General features: G+C 31.9%; 2 protein-coding genes across 2 annotated transcripts; both read right to left on the reverse strand.

Moving 5' to 3' along the window:
* Window positions 1-1,538: 1,538 nt before the first annotated feature.
* On the reverse strand, window positions 1,539-4,053 carry LOC140805966 (actin-7-like). Its single transcript, XM_073162354.1, has 5 exons — window positions 3,841-4,053; window positions 3,278-3,346; window positions 2,785-3,178; window positions 2,082-2,695; window positions 1,539-1,971 (listed from the first exon to the last, which is right to left on the reverse strand). Exons 2-5 carry the CDS (start codon window positions 3,335-3,337, stop codon window positions 1,906-1,908), a joined length of 1,134 nt encoding a protein of 377 aa, XP_073018455.1. The 5' UTR covers window positions 3,338-3,346; window positions 3,841-4,053; the 3' UTR covers window positions 1,539-1,905.
* A 1,595-nt stretch (window positions 4,054-5,648) lies between these two features.
* On the reverse strand, window positions 5,649-6,705 carry LOC140804825 (RING-H2 finger protein ATL78-like). The gene has a single exon (XM_073160973.1). It carries the CDS (start codon window positions 6,583-6,585, stop codon window positions 5,884-5,886), a length of 702 nt encoding a protein of 233 aa, XP_073017074.1. The 5' UTR covers window positions 6,586-6,705; the 3' UTR covers window positions 5,649-5,883.
* Window positions 6,706-10,941: the final 4,236 nt, after the last annotated feature.

Genomic DNA, 10,941 nt, shown 5'->3' on the forward strand with positions numbered 1-10,941 from the left:
TAGGTTGATAAGGAAATGGATGGATAATTAATGTTTCATATACGACATCTCATGTTTTGTTGTGGTTTATCTAGATATATCTAAATCTTGGTTTCATAAAGAAAATTTGCCGAGCTTTGTCCTTTAAAAATCTTTGTACAGATTCAGAGCCATGGGTAAGAGAGGGAAGCTTCAAATATTGTTTAATATTGATTCACTTGACAATCACAGATCATATTTAGTACTATGAAACGGGGAAGTGGAGCATGTCGATTGACAATAAATTGTTAACTCAACTCATTTATTTATATGGTGAGGATGGTCGGCTCGGACACTATCAAATTATGAGGCACTGTGAGCGGTTCGCTATTTTGGCGAGTTAAGAAATTGTAACTCATTCTATCTATTTTATATGGTAAAATGAACCTAACATATTTTGACAACTCCATCTGTCGCAATATAATCAAAGTTGTCTTTCAACAATGACAGTTTACACATGGAGTGGGAGATGGACTTTGAGTTTAAAGTTATTATATCATGGAAAGGTTTTTTTTTAATGACAATGAATTTTTAATAAATAATAATTAAATATTTTAGATGTAATAATTATCTATGTTTCTTCGATCAATTGATACGTAATATACAATTTAATATATTAAATTTACACCATTAACACTAACAATAACATTTTTTAAAACGATATACGCTTGATCTAGTAATTGATATTATAACCAATATCACAGATTTGATTCTCATTGATTAAAAAATAATACCATTTATAATTTATAGGGAAATGAATAATCAGATGCGATAATTACCTTGTTTTTGATATAATAATCAAAACATGATGTTTATATTCTTGTACGGTTTAAAATATTATTGTTGTACCGTTAACACAAATTATAACATTGGGTAAAACGACATACTTCCTGTCCTACAAAATTATTTAATTTTATTACAGAAATCCAAAAGGGAATAAACAAATGTAGTGTGATTTAACCACATAAAACTGGATGATATTTGTTCATAATATAGAGCGACTACAATATCCCGACAGTCGGGAAGAACAAATCTTCAAAGTAAACCCCAAAGGTTGCACATATAAGTGCAACGCATTGATCTTATTATTATCATATAAAAATTTATGTATATTTACCGATCAAGCTTGGGGCTCCAAGAGACAATAATTTCTAGACCCAGTCGTCTTTAAAATACCGTGAAATCAATCCGAAATTATTGCTACTGATAATTGAAAAATAAAAAATAAAAGAAAAGAAACCACAATATATAAAATAATACATCGAAAGTAGTAGAAAATTTGAAAAATGCCACGAAGTTAGTAAAATGTGTGGCAGGAAGGCAATAAGCAGAAAAATGTAGAGGAACGATGTATAGCGACCTTAAGAACAAGATAAGATGACATTGCCGTTGCAACCACAAAGCCGATAATAAAATGAATACCTGACCTAAAAAAAACTAGGAAAATTTTGTCCACAAAGATAGATAGATAGATAGGATCAACAATTTATCCAAAATTAGTAGAAGAAAGTTTTCAAGAATAAAAATAACTTCTTCAAACTGAAGATAAGATTAAAAAATTCTCATACAACATATATAGGAAATGATAGAAAAGAACAACAGACAACATTGATCACTCACTCTACAAATGACCTCCACAAGGGACACTTCTTAAGGACAATAAATAATTCTACAACACATGAAGGTCATTGCATGTTCATCAGCGATGAAATAGCAAGAACAATAACTATGAGACCGGAGATAAGTTAACACGTCATAAGAAAGTATCCTCTTTTAACAACCGCACCTCAAAACTTTGTTCAAATTGAATATGCTTGAAAGAGAACACAAAGACCCAAATAAAAAAACTGTTTAAAATGGAACTCACCATATATGCTTCATAAAGCCTCAGAAGCATTTTCTGTGGACAATAGACGGACCGGACTCGTCGTATTCGCTCTTGGAAATCCACATCTGTTTATGCACAAACACATGCATCAATAACAATTTATATAAAACATTCTCGGTGTTTTAACGGATAATTAAAATATTTATTTCAAAAGATATAGGAGAAGATGAGTGACCTGTTGGAAAGTGCTCAGGGATGCAAGAATGGATCCTCCAATCCACACACTGTACTTTCTCTCTGGTGGTGCAACAACCTTGATCTTCATACTGCTCGGGGCCAAGGCAGTGATTTCCTTGCTCATACGGTCTGCAATACCAGCGAACATAGTGGAGCCACCACTGAGGACGATGTTACCATAGAGATCCTTCCTTATATCGACATCACACTTCATGATGGAGTTATAGGTGGTTTCGTGAATTCCAGCAGATTCCATTCCAATCAAAGAAGGCTGGAAGAGGACTTCAGGGCAGCGGAACCTCTCAGCTCCAATTGTGATAACCTGTCCATCCGGCAACTCATAGTTCTTCTCAACAGAAGAGCTACTCCTGGCAGCATCGTATTCTTGCTCATAGTCAAGAGCAACGTAAGCAAGCTTCTCCTTCATGTCACGGACAATTTCCCGTTCAGCAGAAGTGGTGAACATGTAGCCTCTTTCAGTGAGGATCTTCATAAGGTAATCCGTGAGGTCACGACCGGCAAGGTCCAGACGAAGGATGGCATGTGGTAGAGCATATCCCTCGTAGATTGGCACTGTGTGGCTCACACCATCACCAGAATCCAGTACAATACCTGCTCAACAAAACAAAATGATAGAAAAGAGCTAAATATTTGCACATTATATGTGTGGACAAAATTCATATTCAAATCTTTATACCCACCGGTTGTACGACCACTGGCATAAAGAGACAGCACGGCCTGGATAGCTACATACATTGCAGGAACATTAAAGGTCTCAAACATGATTTGAGTCATCTTCTCTCTATTGGCCTTAGGGTTGAGGGGTGCCTCAGTTAAAAGCACTGGGTGTTCCTCCGGAGCAACACGAAGTTCATTATAGAACGTATGATGCCATATCTTCTCCATGTCATCCCAGTTGCTGACAATTCCGTGCTCAATAGGATATTTCAAGGTCAAGATACCTCTTTTGGACTGAGCTTCATCACCCACATAGGCATCCTTTTGCCCCATACCGACCATGACACCAGTGTGTCGAGGTCGTCCCACAATACTTGGAAAAACCGCCCTAGGAGCGTCATCACCAGCAAATCCAGCCTGAATTTAAAACATCAACTAGCAATAATAGTCTAAACTAATGATAGAACAGATTCAAAATTAAAAGGCCTTCGATGGCATTTCGGATTACACACGAACCTTCACCATTCCAGTTCCATTATCGCAGACAAGGGGCTGAATGTCCTCACCATCGGCCATTTTTTACAACTGCAACAAACAAACAATTCAATCAACACAGTAGGTCAAAATCACCGAATCAAGCACGAACCAAGCAGATACAACATATGTTTGTCCACAAAGTAACCTGATATCCATGAAAGCATACGAATTTAAAGTAAAATATGCTTTAGTCAACCACATCCACTCACACAGAGAAAATTCATCCAACTTGATAATTTTCAAGACCAAACAAACAAGAATAAACGGAAAAAGGATCAGATCTAAAGCCAAAACAGATAGATCAACAAAAATATTGCACTACGAACAGCAAATCGGATTTAAATCACACAAGTATCTTAAAAATCACAAATCACAATCACAACTTTTCAAATAACAAAATCTAGCAAGAAATCGTAGAGATCTGTTCACACAGGTCAAATCCAGAACTACCCTTAAGATGACCGATGCCAAAAACAAGAACAAGAACAAATTCAATCAACTCGAAAAAAGAAAACAAAAACAGAAAAAACGACCATAATTACCTGGATTTGGAGAGGAACTGGGGAAGAGAGCAAGAAAAATTTAGATTTAATGCAAATCCAAACGCCGATGGGGCGAATGGTTTCTTTTAAAATAATTGTCCGAGTTTTTCTTGGCTCTCCTCTGCAGCAGCGTCGCCTGCCTCGGTGGGAACGCCAAAGGAGGAAATTAAGTGACATCGCAGAGACCACAAGTATATTTATATGTAGAATGAATGGTGAGGTTTGAATTTTGAATTCGTTTATATTTCATATTTTGAGACAAGTTAATTTAATTTGTAATTAAAATAAATAATAATATTTTTATCATACAATTTAATAATTTTTCATGAATCAAATCTTATTATTTTTAATATAAAAATTAATAACTTTTTAAGAATCGGATCAGATTGAAAATATGTTTCACAAAATTGATCAGTGATATCGTCTCACGAGAGTTTTTATATTAATATTATTATCACAAAAACTCATGTGAGACGGTCTCACATGTCAATTTTATGAAACAAATATTCTATATGTGTCATTCATGAAAAAATATTATTTTTATGAGAAATATATTAAAGATCTGTGAAACCGTCTTATGAAAAACCTACTCTATTATTATTATCGATAAAAAAACTTTGGTATACAAATTATCGATACATTAATAAATTGATATGTATTAACTATAATAAATGATTTGATTAATACACAATCTAACTAAAAATACAGTTTTACCCTTAAATGAATTTGTTTTTTTAAAAAAATCCAATTAATGTTCTAAAATTGAAATAAATGCAAATTTTATTTTTAAAAATTATTTTATTAGTAAAATTATAAATTATTAATTAATACAAATTTATACCAATAGATATATTATATACTCAAATATAATATAATTTTTCAAAATATTTATAAATATATAATAAAATGATAATTTTTTCTCTTTCTATATATTATAGTAATATATTTACATTTATTTATTACTAAAATTACAAATCAATATATAAATTATATACACAACTAAATTATACTGTCGAAAAATATAATAAAAATATATTTATATTTGTATTTAAATTAATTTACAAGTTTGAAAAGTCATGAAATTACTAAAAATGTCTAAATCAAGCGTAAAAATTTTCCGAGTCGTAAAAAATGAGACAATTAATGAGATTTTACATATATTGCCAAATCAGAGTTTCGACTGCATGCGTCATTGGTTTTTCCCAAGAGATTTGTCTTTCTCATGATCTATAAATTTCTTGTTAAATACCTTTTTTCAAATTATAACGAATCCATACCAAATTTTGAAAAATTGCTTCGGTAGTCGAAAACAGTACATCCGTGCTAATGTAAATAGATATTTATTTTATTTCATTTTATCAAATATTTTTTTGTTATATATTTGAGTTGACAATTATTAATCATAATATATTATATTTAAATAAATAATATTTGTAAAAAAGTTTAATTAATAAAATAAGCTTGAAAATAAAAATATGTACATAATTGGATTTATTAATGATAATTGGAATTAAAAGCAATTCATGCTAACGATAAAATTGAATTTTTATATTGATTGTGTATCAATTAAGCTATTTTTGCATGCTTTCATTCTTTTGTAAAAATTATGTTTATTTTTATTCTTAATGACAAAGTTAATTCGATCGTGTGTTTTGACTTTTGACTTTGATTTGCTCTTACAGTATAAAATGGATCGAACCAGTCACCAAATGAGCCAATTCGACTTGAGCTCAATCAAAACTAGCTAGGAGATGCCGAATCGCTAGCCGAGCTCGAGCTTCTAATTTCACGAGTTCAACTCGATTTCGATTCATTACATCCTTAGTTTGCTTTATTAACTATGAATTTTCCAATCATAACACCAAGAGAAAATAAAGACCCATTATTTACACTTGCATAATTTAAAACTAATTTTTTCCTAACGAAAACTGCCTTACTAAAATGTAAAGTGGTTTTCCTAAAAATCCTTAAAAGTTGTTTAATCAACCTCAACTACTAGAATTAAGTAACAAAATCTACAGAATCCTAATATAATATTCATTTTCAAGATTCATGATTTCTCATGAAACCTTCAGGTTGTAGAGACTCACTGATCATTGCAACTTCTTGCTGTGACGTTTCCGGTATCGCCCGCGACATGCTACTTGTGGCTAGATCACACCCCACAATTTTATGGCATGTTTCAATGAGACACTGCCTACAAGTAGGGCACGAGGAGTGTGAGTTCAGCCATTTATCTATGCAGCTTACATGAAACCCGTGGTTGCACTTTGGTAAAACCCTGACACGTTCGCCGGGCCCGAAATCCGATAGGCAAATGGCACACTCTGTGTCCAAACCTGGCAGCATAACTTCACTTGTGTAGCTTATAGTAGGGAATGTCTTGAGAGCCCTTTTCTTGATCCCCGTGTTGGCTACCCGAGCCGCTGTCGTTGCACTGGCATGATGGTTTAACTCGGAGGAAACAAAGCTCGAGCATCTGAGGGCAAATTTAATGATTGAATTTAGTCCCAACGAGCAAATTAAGGCACATAATAGGACTGAGAGAACCATGATAACATTTGCATCGAAGGAGTTGCTGTCTCTCCGGTTTGTCGGATCGAGGGCTCTCGTCGGGGAAGGCGATGGTGATGGGGAGAGGTACAAAGGAGTGTGTGGTAACAATTTTCTTGAATGGAAATCTTGGATGAATTCTTGATTCACTGAGGTTGAATAGGAGGAAATTGCACTAGGGATTGAAGCCATTTCTTTTGTTTTCTAGAGTATTGGAATTTAGTTGTTGGGATTCTCTTTAATAGGTGGTGCACTAGAGGGCATTTATAAGGATAAAGTGAAAATGGTTGCTTAATTTTTAATTGTAACTAATTTTATTTTATAAAGTTTGATATTGTATTTTCACAAAAACTCCTACGATATGGTCTCTCTGTTCAATTTTATGAGGTTAATCTCCACCACGATCACCTGAAAATATTACTTTTCACTTTAAGTATAGATCGGGTTGATTTGTCTCATGAAAATAGATCACAAGTCCTTTTATCTTTCCTATTTGACTAAATGTTTGCAACATCCTTATAAAATTTAAATATCTGACGCTCGTCTAACTAGGATAATAAAAAACATGTACCAATAACACCTCTTGATGCGAGTAGTAAGGAATTCGAATTTTGTGAATGGAGAAGAAACATGATGCAAGAGCTTAGACTTATCTTATAATTATATCCAACTTGACTCGATTTTAATTCAACTTGGTCTCGATATGGCTCTAAGAACAAGAGGATTTATATCAATATAAACAGACAAAAGTTTACAGTATGAATAGTATTATTTATGCAAACATTGAATTAAACTCATTTTCTTGAGAATATTCTGAGACTTGATTTCATTATCTGCCCAAAGCTTTTTGAATGCTAATTATTGAACTCACGGTATTTGGAACTCCACTAATTTTTGTATAACGCAATATGGTTTGTCCAATCAAAATGGGTCCAACCCACTCTTGCCTTGTCATTTGAACATTGGCTTTGAGACTCCCAAGAGCGAATAACTTTTTCTTTTAATGAATTATTGAGATATTGCAATTTCCCTCCTGTAATATGTCTATTTTATTCTTTAATCCAAAATATTCCCGAGTTGCGGAGTAAGTTGGTTATTGTTTTTATTTTTATTTTATTTTATTTTTATCACAGAATGTTAGCGTAATGCTAGAAACTGATATAACAGTGAAAACTGTTTATGTGATCCCGAGTATTAATAACACATCTGTTATAACACTATATTCTAAAAACCCACTAACGTTCTTTGCTTTTCAAGTACGCAAATCACTCAGCCCAATATCATTTTTCCTGGTTACGGTTAAACAAGGTTCTGTTGCGCTTAAACATTATTTAGACATCACGTTTAATTTCTTTCTCAACATTGGAGAATGGCGTCTGAGGGCAATGGTGGTGGGACTTGAAATATTTTGCAAATTTTCTTTGCCAATCAACGAAGAACACCAATATCTTGAAAGTGTGGATATTCCATAATTCAAGACTTCAAAAAAACACACACACCTCAACCAAATAGTTTTAAGAAAGGAAAAAAATTAGCTACCTTTGCCTCACTTTTTATCATTGGGATGCTTGACTATGACAACCAAAAACTAGAGGGGTGCTCAATTATTTGTCTTTTCCATGACAACCAAAACACTAATTTTTCCAAAATCACATCGACGTGGAAAGTGGAAACGAAGTTTGTCTACTATGTGTTCGGATTTATTCATCTTGGATAAAATGGTTTCAACTTCATATTCTTGCACTCCAATAGATGATTTTGATTTGGGAAATATTTGAAAAATCCATATAAGATCGAACACTTGTCGTTTTAAGTACTTTCATGATTATTCACTCCAATAATCATTCTTTCAATAATCATACTTTAAATAATCAATCAGAATCGAAAACGGGACCTTTACTCTTGTATCAATTGTATGATCGAGCACTTGTCGCTTTATTAAAAATTATAGGTCATGTTGTTGACGGTATAACTATAATATATGAAATCGTACAATAACCTATGCACGACATTTCGATTGTTCTCTTAGCAAGAACAATTATTGAATTTCAAGATATTCATCTTAAATTTATTTGAAATTCATCATAACTACTATTGAAAATGTTTAATTTATTATGAATTCACTTTGAATTTAGTCCAACCAAAGGAGTTCCATTGATTAAGCACAACTTTAATATTCCAAATTCTGTCACTATTATTGTGATATTTTTGTCGCATATCTTAAAAATGAAAGATTTAAAATGAGTTTATAATGATTTACAATGCACTTATATAACAACTTGAGTTAATCATTTTTGTAAAGTGATGACGAATACTGTAATACCTTTGTCCCACATCTTAAAAATGAAAGATTTAAAATGAGTTTATAATAAGCTACAATTGACTTCTATAGCAACTTGAGTTAATCATTTTCGTAGAGCGAATACAAAGTAGTTGTTATAGGGGCTCATTGTGCAGTCACGCATGTGCAGAGTTTATAATAAGATACAATTGACTTCTAAATAATAATCATGAAAAAAATAATTTAGATTTTTTTTATACATGTAAGATATATAAGAAAAATATTTTATAAATATAGAAAATAAACAATGAGAATATTCATTCGCATCGAAAATAGAATAAATGATTTATTTTAATGATCGGAACGAACAAACCATTTTCCCTCTTCCTACCGATTCCGTAAGAATCTTCTCCTTAGCCCTTTTGCCTTCATTATCTCCATTGTTAACAGTGCGATTGTACTATGAAATGTCATATCTATTCATATTAAGTGTCTATATTATCTTCGGTATCATCTTAAATATATGGGAATGGGGGTCCATCTTGGACAAGAGGCACGTCAATATCTTTAGACCTACCATAAATGCGATATTCTTGTTCCACATCTTAAAAATGAAAGATTTAAAATGAGTTTATAATGACTTACAATGGACTTTTATGAAAACTTGAGTTGATCATTTTCGTAAAGCGATGACGAATACAAAGTAGTTACTATAGTGGACCATTGTGCAGTAGCGATGACGAATACAAAGTAGTTACTATATTGGACTATTGTACAGTCACGCAGGCGCGGACCTGGGCTCGGGACGTGACAATAAATATATCTTCAAAACACCACTCGAAGAAATTATTTTTCAATAATTTAGCTCGATCAAAGTTATATTTTAAAAAAATTTCTTTTGTCTCATCATAGGTATGTCGACATTGTTTGGCGTCTTGTAAGTATCAATAACGATTCAGCCTCAATCTTGTCTCACCGAGTAATTAATCACATGATTTGAATAAGGATGTTTTGAAACAATTTAAATTAAGAGACTGAACATGGATTAAATGTTATAAGAACTCATTGTGTAATCGTACTTGCATGTATATGATCCCGAGAAATTATATGTTTATTATAGACAATATAGTATATGATATATATTCCTTGGTGCATTGCATGTATATTTTTTCTTCTGAATTTGTGATCATTTTGGTACTTGTCCGTACATACCAATGAGAATTCAAGGAATCTCCTTTTAACTTTTAACATGAGTGGGATGACTTGGACCACTTATCATAAGAAATCATTTGAGGGATTATTTTATGTTATATTTAGAGTTATTTTTTATATCATACAGTCAAATATTAGTTTTTGAATCGTCAATATATATGTCGCTCTTGGTGTAACATAGATTAACCCTCATTTTACTAAATGAGTTTTGATATTAGTTAAATCTTTAATAACATTGCCAAATAATTAATTCAAAATTTACATCAAGAAATAATTAAACTAGCATAGCAATGACCTAGGAAAATTAATCTGATAGTGAAGATAGGTCGATGGGTCGGATCGAGTCAAAATTTTTTCCCAATCGTATGAATCGTAGATCTCATGTTTTTTTGCTCAATGTGGACCATCGATTCCAACGATCCGTATGTAGGGTGGAATTTTTCGCGACATTTTGAAATATGTCATGTTATTGGTTAATTTATGTTTTTTTTTTAAATAAATCATTCGACATGTTTTTTTCTTTTAAAAAATCACTCAACATGTGTGTGTTTAAGTAGACGGGTTAACTAATTTTGGACCTCTATATTTAATGTAATTAATCAGTTGTAGGATGAATACAATAAGACTTTTTTTGAGACGGTTTCACATTTCTTTATTTTCTAAACGAGTTAACTCTACTCATATTTACAATAAAAAGTAATGTTTTTGACATAAAAAATAATATTTTTTCACGAGTAACTTAAATAAAATATTTGTCTCAAAAAATTGAACTATGAAACCGTCGCATAAAAGTTTTTGTGATTTAGTAGAATTGGGGCAGAGCTGGGAATGATACAAGAAAAATTAATATTTAGCATATTAGCGACTGTATAAAGTTTTCTTGTATTTCATTTAGGTAGTTCCGTAGTTGTGAACTTTTTTTCGAGTAAAATTACATATAAATTTTTATGTATAGCCATTAACATATCTAGAATACCATATATTAATTATATACATTTCTTTTTCTTTTCACTCTCAAGATAAATTTTAAAAATAATTATTATAAATATTAAAAA

This window comes from Primulina eburnea, chromosome 11 (genome assembly GCF_022965805.1).
Source record: "Primulina eburnea isolate SZY01 chromosome 11, ASM2296580v1, whole genome shotgun sequence".
Taxonomy (NCBI): domain Eukaryota; kingdom Viridiplantae; phylum Streptophyta; class Magnoliopsida; order Lamiales; family Gesneriaceae; genus Primulina; species Primulina eburnea.